The sequence below is a fragment of the Stegostoma tigrinum genome, chromosome 1 (assembly GCF_030684315.1).
Source record: "Stegostoma tigrinum isolate sSteTig4 chromosome 1, sSteTig4.hap1, whole genome shotgun sequence".
In the NCBI taxonomy this organism is placed as follows: domain Eukaryota; kingdom Metazoa; phylum Chordata; class Chondrichthyes; order Orectolobiformes; family Stegostomatidae; genus Stegostoma; species Stegostoma tigrinum.
In genome coordinates this window covers 88898288-88912498 of record NC_081354.1, presented here as the reverse complement: position 1 = coordinate 88912498, position 14211 = coordinate 88898288, and the positions used below count along the sequence as shown (strand labels likewise).

The following is a 14211-nucleotide window of genomic DNA, read 5'->3' as shown; positions in this document are numbered from 1 at the left end:
ACTTGTGTTCCTAAAAATGAATAAATGTAGTCAAATAACTTCAGATCAATTCCATCAACCTCAGAAAAATATTACTCTTGTAATTTCTAAATTTATGATGTACATGTTCAAATTCTACTTACTAAATTTTAAGTGGAGACAACAGGAACAAGATCATATTAATTGTCCATCCCTAGTTGTCCCATGGGGCTGATGGTGATGGGACCTTTTTGCAACACAGCACCCATGCATGATCTGAACCACCTTCCTTTGTTGTCAGATGTTAGTCAAAAGACTGAAGTGTTTTCTGTTTGAAACCCATCTAACATACATTTTGCTAGAAGTAATTAGTTTCATATTTGGTCCTGTGCTGTTTTGAATCAAGGACCGTCACACTGATCTTACATCTAGAATGCAGCCTTTAGAAATACTATACACTAAGTGCCTCAGACCCACTTTCTGAAAACGCCATTACAATTTGTCTATATTTTTAAAAATTTCTTTCAGGGACATGGGGTTCATTGCATGGGCCAATATTTATTGCCCATCCCTAAATGTGCTTGAGAAGACAATGATGAGCTAGCTTCTTGAACTGCTGCAGTCCATTTGATTTGGGAAAGTTGACAATGCTGTTCGGGATGGGGTTCCAGAATATTTACCCAGAGACACTGAAGGAACAGTGATATATTTACGATTCAGAGTAGTAAGCAGCTTGGAGAGGAACTTGCTGTTGGCGATGTTGCCATGCCAGTGCTGCCCTTGTCCTTCCAGATCAGCAGGGTCATGGTTTCGGAAGGTGCTGCCAAAGGTATGTTTCTGCAGCGCATCCTGTAGATGATACACATTGCTACTATTATGCTTCAGTGATGGAGGGCATGGGTGTTTGTGGATGTGCTGTCAGTCAAGTGGACTGATTTATCCTGGATGGCATCAAATTTCATGACTGTTGTTGGATTTATGCTCATCCAGGCGAGCGCAGAGTATCCCATCACAATCTTGACGAATGTTCTCTCAAAGCTGCACAAACATACGGCCACTCCAACGATCTGCACATGCTGATTGGCATGCTAACACTGTTCCCAGAATTGACTTCCAGTTTTGGGGACTCAGGTCGTGCATAAAAGAAAAACAAATTATAGGGAATGTAGGATAACCAGGTGTAGAGCTGGATGAACACAGCAGGCCAAGCAGCGTCAGAGGAGCAGGAAAGCTGACGTTTTGAGCCTAGATTGAAGTTCCTGATTTGTTCTTGTTGATGGTGGGCTGGCCTTGGAGAAGTAGGAGATGAGCAATCAAATGTTAATCTAATAGCACTGTGGATTATACTGCATGTCTGGCCAGGTTTAAAGTAACTTAAATGATAATTATTTTTAAAATGCCTTCTTTATGTAGCAACTTTAAAAAACTAAAACTTAATAAAACAGCTTTAACTCAAGCAACAATTATTTTAAACTATTTTCAGAGATGTTATTACTCCAGTGAGAATTTTTTTTTCCTGTATTCAGTCATAGAATGCAAACATCCCTGGCTGGCATTTATTGCCTGACCCTAACCACCCTTGAGATGGCGGTGGTGAGCTGCCTCCTAGAATCGCTGCAGTCCATGTGTTGTAGGCTGACCCACAATACCCTTAGGAAGGGCAATTGCTGCAACTAAGTAACTTGCTAGACCATTTCAGAGGGCATTTGAGAGTCAGCTGTGGATATAGAGTTAAATATCAGCTAGGTTAGGTGAGGGTAGCAGATCTCCTTTCCTGAAAGACATTAGTGAGCCAGGTCGGTTTTTCTAACAATAGACAAGTTTCAGGATCATCAATAGTTTGTTAATTCTGGATTTTTGTTTCCTGTTGAATTCAGATTCTACCATCTGCCAAGGCAGGATTCAAACCCAAGTCCTGAGAACATTAGCTGAATTTCTGGATTCATAGTCTAACGATAATAACACCGAAGCCCTTGTCTCCTCCGTTGTAGTCATGTGTGAATTTTACATTTTTTATTTCACATTAATAGCTGGCACTTAAATCAAATGAAATAGACATTTCATCGAGCTAGGATTAAATAGAAGCTTGCTAAACTAATGTTTGTCTCAAGTGACAGTATTTACAATATTATCTTTCATTAGTGTGTGGGCTGAAGATGGTTCGTTAATGAAAATTTATGTAACGCCATGACAAATTCTCATGGTATAATCAGGCTTAATTTTTTTTTCAGCAATGTTGAGGATGTCTGATGATCATGTTTTGCCGGAGCTAAACAAGGTAAATTGCAGTAATGCATACAGTAGTTCTTTCAGAGCTACAAAGTAATATTGTTATTTTTAACAATCTAAAACCATTCACTTTTGTATAGTTTATTTAATGTTGAAGAATCTTCATCATTGCTCTACAAGAAGTTGAAGCTGCAAAAGGAAAATTTCCACTTACGATGAAGGAGATTCCATGAAGAGTGACAAAAAAAGTTAGCTGAAGAAATAATTTTCAAGTGAGAACAAGAGGTGAAGAATCAGAAGAATTAAGTGAAGGAAATCCAAAATATGGGCCTAGGCAGCTGGAGGTACAACTACATTTGGTGGATTGAAAGGGAGGGAGAGATGCACAAGAGGCTAGAGACGGATGAATAATTTAGAGATAGACTGAAGGAGGTCACCAAATTAGGAAGTGAGATCATGGTGGGCTTTAAATGTTTGTGATGCAGCATTGCTGCTAGCAATCAGGAAGCCTCAACCCAAATCTAGTGTTATCCACTTAAAACAGAGGCGAGGCAAAATTTTTTTCTATTAAGGTTGAGAATCTTTGAAACGCAGTTCCTGAAAAGGCAGTGGAACTAGCATCCTTTTAAAAGTTGTAAGGCACTGGTGCTAGGCAAGGTCATTCAGTAAAGTCACTATAGTCTTACCAGACCATGGGGCTTCTCTCTCAATAGAGGGAGAGAGAGAGATGCAGGATGGTGGTTTAATTTGAGGTGAGGGGAGAGTCTGAGGAAGATGGTCCTCCAAGATAACCTCAGTCTGGAAATTGAACCCATGCTGTTGGCATTACTTTGCATTGTAAACCAGCCCAATCAGCTGAGCAACTCTTTTTGTAATAGATTATCAGGGATAGGTGGGAATGTAGATTTGACGTTACAATCAGATCAACTGTGACCTTATTGAATGGTAGAGCAAAGTTGAGGGGCAAAATGGTCTATTCCTGCTCCTTGTTAGAATTTAACACAGCATTCACCTTCTTCCAAAGATAAATACTTATTCCAAACCGATGATTCATGGTTATGCAGCGGCATGTTTTGTGAATTTGGTAATTATATGAGCAGATAAAATAGAGTTTACGAGGCTAACATTTCAACACAATTTGAAGTTTGATATTTCGCCCTGATTGGGTGACATTTACCCCTCTGTTCTTTGCTCATGCTGGTTTCTGTCGCTAAACATCATCTCACAGTCGTTATCAGAGTGTTCTTCCTCACTCTCTTTGTGCTTAATAGGTGTGTTGTATATTGGTCCAAGCTAGCTTCTATTCCTTTGCACTGCAGCACCTTGTCTGTTCTGGGCTAGACCTGAAACTTTTCCTGGTATCCAAGTATTTATATCCTTATTTGTATCTTACTTTCTCCCCAAAGCTCAATTTTTGTTCCTGTCTACCTGGTTGCTTCTCAAGTATCTGTTACATTCTCCTTTTTGTCCTGGGATTGATAAGACAGTTCCTGGGTATGGTTGTTCGCACTTGCCTTCCAAGTATGTTTGATAATGGTAATCCCAGTGCTGTCGATTGAAAAGGCAGCAATACCATGCAAATGTGTTGCTTTGTTGCTGGACACTTGATCATTGATTGCATGGTACATACTATATATTCTGTTCGTGTTTGAGTGTGGTCGACAATGCGATATGAGTCATTCCCCACTTAATGCCCATGTCTGAAACAGTTTACCAGTGTGAGTACAGTCCATTTTTGGATATTGTCTCTTCTAGAACATGGAACATAGCTGATAATAGTGCTGATTGTGTCAACAACAGGCACACTCGTTGTGTTACTAATTTGATGAATAATGGGAAATTTAGAGAAACAAACCCATGCTCTTCACACCTCCTGTGAATAGGTTTGCAGCTACTGGCATCGAAGAATATCCTGCAGCCGTGAATGTAGAACATAGAACGTTCCCTTCATTGTCAAGGTTGGTATGTTTAACATGCTGCACATACATTCAAAAGTGATTGCATGTCCAGAGTCTTCCATGGCCAGAGAACACATGGCAGCTAGCACATTAATCTGTGTTCAATGCCGTGTGTCCCTGGTGTTACAGGAACATGATGTCCTATTTGCCTTTCATAGGGACTGCTGTCTCTGTGACTCCCTCGTCCATTCCACGTTCCCAACTTGCCCACCACCCACGCCTTTCCCTGCAACCGCAAGAAGTGCAACACCTGCCCCTACACCTCCCCCCGCCTCACCTCCATACAAGACATCAAACAAACGTTCTACATCAGACAAACCTTCCACATCAGACAGATGTTCACCTGCACATACGTTAATGTGGTTTATTGCATCCGTTGCTCCCAATGTGGCTTCCTGTATGTTGGTGAGACCAGTTGGAGGCTCTGAGACCATTTTGTAGACACCTGCGCTCTGTTCACAACAAATGACAACACCTTCCATTTGCGAACCTTTTCCACTCCCCCTCCCGCTCACTGGGTGACCTGTCCATCCTAGGCTTCCTCCAGTGATACCACCTGTAAACTTGAGCAGCACCTTATTACGCCTTGGGAGCCTACAGCCCAGTGACCTAAATGTGGATTTTACCGGTTTCAAAATCTCCCCACCCCTGGCCTTATCTCATGACCCTCCCTCTCATCCCCACCTCCTTGAACTGAGACAACCTGTCCATCTTCTCTCCCACTTATCTGCCCTGCCTACCTCACTGACCAAACCCCACAACTGCGTAATTACACTCACCTATCACAATCCCACCTACCTTCCCCAGCCCGACCCCTCCTGTCTCTCTCTTTATTTCTGAGCTCCCTTCCCTCCCCCATCATTTCTGAAGGAGGGTCCTGACCCAAAATGTCAACTTGCCTGTCCTTTGCTGCCTGGCCTTCTGTGTTCCTCCAGCTCCACATTATCACCGTACCTGGTTTTATGACTTGTTTGCTTTTAAGAATCATTTGTCGTGGTATAATTGAATCTCTGTATGGCAAAAATGACTGTATCCTCTCGGGTATTTCTTTAATATCATCAGGCCATCCCTGGATAATGACCTTCTGTAACTCTTATAGTCCCTTATCTTTGGCAGTTGTCAATTGCAGCTGCTCATGCTGGCTGTGGGCAAATTGCAACAGATCAGTTTTCAGAGTATCTTTCGCTTTGTAGTATAGGGCATTGATGTGTACATCAAGAGGAGGATTTTGTCCTTTGCCTGGGTTGCCTACTCTGCTTAATGTGTCAGATGTAATTGTCGTGATACCTGCTTTACATCTCATTTCAAAATGTTTACTTGCAACTTGCTGATTGCTTTGATTGCATTGTCCGTGGTCCATCCCACCATAGTGGGTGTGGGTTCGAATCTCATGACCATACCAAGATCTGTGCCTACTTGTATTCCTGCTGACTCTTGGAATCTGCTAGGCAGAAGATTTTGAACTGAGCTTGTATATTGGCAGTGTGGTTCTGCCACTGCACAGAATTGGTGATCTGATCTGATCCACTGAGATGGTCTCTTGCGGGTTGTACTATGAAACAGCATTGCCGAGATTTGTGCCGTTCGGCATGTGCAGTGCTAAAATATTGACACAAGCTCCTGTGTTGATTTTACCTTGCAGTACATGTCATCCTGCCTTTTCATGACACCTGATGGTAATGGGTGTTAAAGCTCCTTACTGCCTTATGCCGTCAACATGTGATTAACAATGTAGAAAGCTTGATCGTGTTCCGAAATTTGTCTTTTGCTTGGTTGACTCTGAACATCAGTGATGTTTTGCATCTGAGCACTTAATACTCGTCTTGCTGCCACTGTGCGGTGGTGTACTGGCACTCTGATCACATCTTATGTTCTGGAGTCTGACTTGGCTTTTCGACTGAGATTTATTCCTCATGCCTACCCCGTGTCCCTTGCTGTCATGTGCTTTGCAGATCTTCACAGGAATTGTTTTGGTGCTTTCAGCCTATTGTGCCTGAACTTGCACTATTATCTAGTGCCAATCTTCAGCCTTTTCTCCATGTCCTTGTACACCACTACTGTCCAAAAACACACCCAATGACTCCTTGAATGCCTTAATCGAATGTGCTTCCATAACATTTTCAGGCAGTGCATTCCATATCCTAGCAACTTATTCTGTGAAAAAGTTTTCTCATCTTTGCTTTGTTCGCACATCATTTTAAATCTGTACAATTTCTTGTTTCTTTTACGAACAGAAACAACTTCACTCTATCTGCTCTGACTACACAACTCATGTATTTGAAAATCTCAAGCAAATCATCTCTCAGCTTTATTCTGTCCAGGGAGAGTGCCCCAATTTCTTCAATCTGTCCTCAAAACCAAATTATCACTTACCTGAAACCATTGTAGTAAATCATTTCTGCAGTGTTCCAATGCATTCGCTTCTTTCCTATAAAGTAGCATCCGCAACTGTACATGATACGCCACCTGAAGTCTAACAAGTGTCTTATGAGTTGAGAATCACCCCTTTGCTTAAGAAAAGACTGTGGATGCTGGAAATTGGAAACAAAAACAAATTGCTGGAAAAACTCTAATTTTGGCATCATCTGTGGTGAGAAAGCAGAGTTAACAGTTCCAGTGACCCTTCTTCAGAACTTAACTGCCACAGTTGCTGCAAGACCAGCAGACATTTCCCAGCAATTTCTGTTGCTGTTTCTCAACACCACCTTGCTGTTATACTGTACACTCCAAAAATAGACCCTGTGCCTTATTTACTGCTCTATCCATCTGTTTTGCCACCTTCAGTGATCCATGCACCTGTACACCCAGGACTGTCTGCCTCTGTACCCCCTTTAGAGTTGTATCCCCGACTTGCATATCTTGAAAAGCTGACAAGCCAGGACAGTTTAAATAGAAATCTTCAAAAAAAGCTTTTCACTCGAGATGAGAAGCTGCATCTATTAGAGAATTGTTTCAGAGATAGTAGGAACTGCAAACGCTGGAGAATCTGAGATAACAAGATGTCGAGCTGGATGGGCATGGCAGGTCAAGCAGCATCAGAGAAGCAGGAAAGCTGATGTTTCAGGCCTAAATCCTCCTTCAGAAAGTTTCTGAGGAAGGGCCTAGGCCTGAAACGTCAGCTTTCCTGCTCCTCTGATGTTGCTTGACCTGCCATGCCCATCCAGCTCTACACCTTGTATCTCTAAAAGATAATTGGCTGGTTTGGTGTGATTTTCTGATCATAGCAGTGGTGTTGACTGTACCTAAAGCATGCAATTGTTACTGGCCTACCATTGTGGCTTTGTATTTGTGCCAATCCTCAAGTAATGTGTCAATAGTATGACCATTTTCTTGCCCAAAATATCTTTCCTAAAGGCTTTAGTTTGCTGTTATCCCACCTGATGCTAATACTGGACAAGTGAGATTCTAGAATGAAACCTGACTTGCTGGATCATATATAGAGATAATAGGAACTGCAGATGCTGGAGAATCTGAGATAACAAGGTGTAAAGCTGGATGAACACAGCAGGCCAAGCAGCACCTTAGGAGCAGGGAAGCTGACGTTTTGGGCCTAGACCCTTCATCAGCTTCCCTGCTCCTAAGATGCTGCTTGGCCTGCTGTGTTCATCCAGCTGAACACCTTCTTATTGCTGGATCATATATATACTTTTTGCATTAGGTTAATCTGGTGGTTAGTCACTGTAACATATTCACAGGAGGTTTCAGATGTCCTTGAACTTAAATTCTGTTGTTAATTACACAAACGAAGAAATTTTAAAAAATTTTATACATACAGAAGATGGAAGCATAGAAAAAAAGCTTGTCTGTTTCCCAACATCATCTGTTGTAGAGAGAGAATCCCTAAGAAATATCACTCCTAACTTGACTTTTTTAATTCTCTATTTAATTGATGCAGTCTTGTTTCCTTTTCTTGAACTGCTGATTCCATTTTTCTGTGACTTCTTTCCATGTTCCTTGGCATTAACCTTAACTCTGCCCTTCAAAACTTTTGCAGTTCTAATAATTTGAAGATTTCTATTGAAACTGACCTGGCTTGTCAGATTCGAGTACTAAAGATCACTCCTTCTGAGGTGACCGGTTCCCTTAAGTGACTTAATTCCTCTGATCGGAGAAAGCATTCTGCTTTTGAACTGAACTTTGCTTTTCTGAACTAAAGATTTGAACTTTCTGTTCTGCAGTCAAAACTAAACTAATTGCCGTAATGTTTACTCTGTCTGTCATAAGCCCAACTAGATACAAACATTTGATTCATTCACGCTGCTCTCAACCGCAAGCACATCCTCCCTTGAAACTGATGTATTTACGACCCTGTCCCAAATTGAACCTAAAGAAAATTTCAGAGAATATCCATCTGTCTCTGCTTTGAAATGCAAATTCAGGAATATAATGCATCTTTTATCCCAAGGTGACTTGTTCAGTGAACCTCTCTGAAATTCTGTTCCCCTTCAGAAAAGTCATATTTATGACTTTTACAATGGCGTCAACTCTGCCAACATTTTGCTGGTTGTTATAGATTCTTCTGTACCTTTTTAATTCAAAAAAAAGAGCTATACCAGACTCAAAATATTAACTCTGTGCCTCTCTGACAGATGCTGCCAGACCTGTTCCAGACATTTCTCCAGAATTCTGTTTGTGAGATGACTTGAAATCTGTTGATCGTGAAATGAATCTTACCTTGGCTTCAAGACCCTTCCAATTTAGATGTTTTTCTGATCGTCTGTATGAAAACAGAATGTGTTAACACTGTGATAGCAAGGTGTAGAGATGGATGAACACAGCAGGCCAAGCAGCATCAGAGGAGCAGGAAGGCTGACGTTTTGGGCCTAGACCCTTCTTACTGCTCCTGTGATGCTGCTTGGCCTACTGTGTTCATCCAGCTCTACACCTTGGTATCTCAGATTCTCCCGCAGCTGCAGTTCCTACTATCTGTCTTAACACTGTGAAGCCTTTCTGTGCCAACTGCAAACAAGATTGTCGGAGCTCTTTTGTCTTTAAAATAGCACACAATTTTTGAATAGTCCTAATTATGTAAACGTGTCACAGTCTGTGAAATCCATAATTAGATTAGATTAGATTCCCTATAGAGTGGAAACAGGCCCTTCAGCCCAACAAGTCCACACCACCCCTTGATATATCCCACCCAGACCCATCCCCCATAACCACAAACCCCTGAATACTACAGGCAATTTAGCTTGGCCAATCCACCTAGCCTGCACATTTTTGGACTGCGGGAGGAAACCGGAGCACCCGGAGGAAACCCACGCAGACACAGGGAGAATGTGCAAACTCCACACAGACAGTTACCCAAGGCTGGACTCGAACCTGGGTCCCCGGTGCTGAGAGGCTGCAGTGCTTAACTACTGAGCCACCGTGCCGCCTAGGTTTCTGCTTTTTGATTCTGCCTTAAGTGCTTTAAACTGGCCCACCTTAAACCAAGTGTCACCAACTTTATGTTAGTATATATTTAAAATTGCTCCTCCTTTTAAGAACATGGACTTTGCATCTGCTGTTATGAGAGACTAGTATTTGTGTCATCTATCAGAAACAGAGCTTTCAAATCTTCTAGCTGTGTGCACAGCACTACAGTAGTTTTCTGTGCCAGCTCAAAAATGCACCACCCATTTTTATTTTCAAATAAAGCAATTTATTTTATCTTGAAAGAACTTGTGTTCTGGTCAAAAATAAATTAGCCTATTCTTATTGTGGTCACTGCCCTATCTACAGATCTCGACAACTGCTGTACTCTCAGAAATGTACGCTGCTTCACAGTGAGGAGACCTCTGTTTGTCTATTCATTTTTAAAAGTCCAGGGCTTTGGTCCAGTATTTTATATGATGTGGATTTTTGCTCAAACCTACAGAATTCACTTGTCCAAAGATGTTGTCTGGTTGTTCTTTAATTTTCCAAATGTCTGCCACGAGATTAGAATCTTTTAATAGATGACTGCTGCTTCATTGAGTAAATTTGCCTCCGACAGGGTTCTACCTAGTGTAACAATGTCTATATTATCTCCTGTAATTACGTAACTGGGCATGGTTATTGTAGTATTAAGCTAGTAGTTTATAACAGAGGAGCTTGCTTCCAGTAGAGTGCCATGTCTCAAGGGCCTCGAGGTAAAGTAGAGTAAAAGACCCTTGTACTCTCCAATCACATGCTATGATACAATGCTGATATCATGTGCATGTGTCTTAAAGGTAAAGTAACTGTGGGATAGAATGCAACAAGTCATTTAAATTTCAATTGTTTAAGAAAAATCATAAATTTTCTCACTTCCTTTTTTGTTGAGACGGTTGTAAATATCTGTCATTTCAGTCAGTGTTTTGGGCTTTTCATTACAGATATTGGCAAAATAACTGAATGCAAAACACTGCTTGTAATTGGTCAGCTACCTCTTGTAATCAAGCAATGGCCATTGGGTTTTTTTAAAAAAATAGGAAATCTGATGTTAAAACAAAATGCTAAAAATGCACTGCAGGTCTGTCTGCCTGTAAGGTGAAAGCAAACGCAACATATCTAATGTGTTATCTTTCATCACTAAGGAGCTGACATGCCATTTGATCTGTCCCGTCTGTGACAGCTGTTCAACTTTAATAAAGTAACATCAGTGTTTGCTTCTGGGAGAAAATTGATATTGAATCCCATTTAATTCTGTGGACGTTCAACAGAAGATATTATAGAAACATAGAAATAGGGGCAGGAGTGGGTCATTGGGCCATTCTAGCTTGCTCTGCCATTCAATATGATCATAGATGATGATCCAACTCAGTATCAAGTTACCACTTTCTCCCATAAAACTGTTATTTCAGTTTTTATAGATATTATAATTTGTAACTGGGGTTAGTACAACCAGGCTGAACTAGTGTTTGACCTTCTTAGTTTCGGTTTTCTTGAGCTGGGGGAGGTAAGTAAGGAATATGGGCCAAACACAAGGAAATGCAATTGAGGTGCAGATTAGCCGTAATTGAATTGAATGCAGAGCAGGTATGATCAACTAAATGGACTGATTCTATTTTGAGTGTACCTCTGTGAACCAAGCTTTTAATTGCTTTGGAATTGTGCAGTTTTGAATCATTGAGAGACGGATCATGAGTTAAATATTTAATCAGTTATTGACCAAAAAAGAAGTATTGAGGCATATTAAGTCTAATTTGGATGTTTATTATTCACATCAACTATTTATTTTAATATATTTCAAATATAGATGACACATAGAGATGTTTCCTTTGTTGCTGACTTCCTGTCTGAACACTTTAAAGAGGTAAGGCTTCAATTGTTGTTCATCTTCATTCTTTCAGTTTTCAAACGTAACAGGGATTTACAGTTGTCAATTGGAGGAGGAAAGTGGGTACCTAAAAATTCTGCTTTTAGGAAATTGATGAATTTCCAAACACTGGCACAAATTCATACTTCCATAATGCATTATTGAGTTTTTGGTAACTTTGATACTGTTTTTCTTTACCAAATTACTTAAGAAACATTAGAAAAAGCAGCACGAATAGGCCATATGACATTTTGAGCCTGCACCCCAGTTTAATTCAATCATGACAGATCCTCAATTTTGCCTACTTAATCCTCTTGTCACACGAATTCCTTGGAGTCAAAACATATGTCACTCGTAGCCTTGAATAGACTTAGTGAGCCCTGCAAGATAGAGAGTGCCAAAGAGTTCACAACTCTCTGGAGAAATGTCTCTCCATCTTAGTCTGAAATGGTTATCCCTCTTTCTGAAATTTTACTGTCTAGTCTGAACTCTCCAACAAATGAACCAAAATCAACATCTTCCTGGTCAAGACCTTCAGAGTGTAAGTGAACCCATCTTTTGTCCTTTTAAACTGCAAAGACAGATGTGATTGGCTAAACGGCCATTTTGTATTTTGAGTGCCCCTCAAAAATAGACCATTCTGAACCATTGAGGTCCATTCTACTCAATTACAGAGCTCCAGAACTGTGTTGGCACAGGAGGAGAGCAAGCCGTCCATTCACAGTGTGTGTATTGGCTTTCCAAATGAATATTTCACTGCATCCCATTCTTCTGCCTTCTCCCTGTAATCCTGCACATCCATCCTTTTTGAATAGTAATCCAACTTCCTTATGAATGCCTCAGTTGAATCTGCCACCATTCTTATGCAGTACAGTTCTTACTGAACCTTAACAACTTACTGTGTGAAAAAGTATTTTCTCATATTGCTTTTGCTTCTCTTCTTAGCTTAAATCTGCATCTTGCTCTTAATCCTATTGTCAAGTGGGAACAGTTTCTCCCAATCTGTTCTGTTCGGACTCCTCGTGATTTTAAATATGTTTATCAGATCTCTTTCCTGCCTTCAAGCAGCTCTAACTTCTCAGATCTTCATGACCCTCTTCATGACATATCTTCAACCCTGGAACCATTAGCAAGTACCTTTTCTGCACCCTCTTCACTACCTTCATGCTTTAATGGTCGGGTTAAGGAGGGGTATTTTGATATTCTATGGCATGCCGATATTAAAAAGATTTTGTGTGTCTTGCAAAACATTTAAGGTAGATAAGTCCATGGGGCATGATGGTATCGATCAGTGGTAGGGAAATAATTGGCGAAGATTCCTAGCGGCAGAATTTGCAGGCATTTGGAAAAGGATGGACTTTCTAGGGATAGTCAGCTTGGATTTGTGTGGGTAAGTCTTGATTTGATTGTCACTTCTTCAAAAATAAAACTCAAATGGTTGATAATGGTAGGGCAATGAATATTATCTACATAGACTTTACTAAAGCATTTTACTAAAACATTTACTAAAGCATGAGAATGGTGTCTCATGGTAGGCTGGTCCAGAAGATTAAGCCACATCGGAGCCATGAAGAGTTGGTTAACTGGTTACAAAATTGACTTGATCATAGAAGACCGAGGGTATGTCTGCGGAACAGCAAACCAGCTCGGTGAGCCAACCAACCTCAACACCCACAACCCGAGCTACAGATCTACTCCAGAACCTTAGAGAGGGTACTCGTAGAGGGGTATAACCAGTGGCCTTCTGCAAGGATCTGTGCTGGGACCTGTGTTGTTTGAAACATATACAAACGATTTGGATGAAAATATAGGTAGTCTGATTGGTAAATTGGCAGACAACATAAAAATTGGTGGAGTTGTGGATAATGAGAAAGGTTGTCGAAGGATACAGCAGGGGTAGATCAATTGAGGATGAAGTGGCAAATTGAGTTTAATCTGAGCATGTATGAAGTGATGCAATTTGGGAGGTCAAATGCAAGAGGAAAGTAGACAGTAAATTGCAGGATGTTTTGGATCATTGAAATGTAGAGGGATCTTGCGGTGCAAGTCCAAGGCTCATTGGAAAAAGCAACACAAGTGGATAAGTTGATAAAGAAGATATTACAGAATGCTTGACGTTATCAGTCAGGGCATTGAGTATAAAAGTTGACAAGTCTTGTTGCAGCTGTGTAAAATTTTAGTTAGACCACATTTGGAATTTTGTGTGCACTTCTGGTCACTGGTCTATAGGAAGGATGTGAGGGTGTAAAAGAGGTTTACCAGGACATTGCCTGGCTTTAGAGTGCCTTAGTTGTGAGGAGAAGTTAGACAAACTTAATTTGTTTTCACTGCAGCATTGGAGGCTGCGGGGTGACTTAATAGAAGTATATAAAATTATGAGAGGTATGGATGAGGCAGATAATCGGACCTTTTCTTCCAGGGTGTTAATGTCAAAAACAAAGCTTTAAGGTGAAGAGGAGAGTGTTTAATGGAGATGTACAAGGCAAGTTTTTTTTTTAATGCAGAGGATAGTAGGTACCTGGAATGCGCTGCTAAGGGAGGTGGTAGAAATAGGTATGATTGCAATGTTTAGGGGGCATTTGGACAGATACGTGAACAGGCGTGAACATGGTTGGCATGGACAAAATGGGCCAAAGGACCCATCCCTGTGCTGTACTGTTCTGTGTTTGTAACCTTTCTAAAATGTGGTGCTGAGAATTGAATGTAATACCCCAGCTGAAGTTAAACTAGTAACAAAAACAAAGTTGCTGGAAAAGCTCAGCAGGTCTGGCAGCATCTGTGAAGCAGAAGACAGAGTTGATGTTT

General features: G+C 40.8%; 1 protein-coding gene across 3 annotated transcripts in view; it reads left to right on the top strand.

The window, feature by feature from the left end:
- anapc4 (anaphase promoting complex subunit 4) overlaps positions 1-14211 on the top strand; it is a 93278-nt gene that overhangs the window by 61011 nt on the left and 18056 nt on the right. For all 3 annotated transcript variants that reach the window (XM_048539134.1, XM_048539125.2, XM_048539116.2), the window contains 2 exons: positions 2190-2236; positions 11347-11403. In XM_048539134.1, the coding sequence (XP_048395091.1) occupies positions 2190-2236; positions 11347-11403 (104 nt within the window). The remainder of the gene's footprint in view (positions 1-2189; positions 2237-11346; positions 11404-14211) is intronic.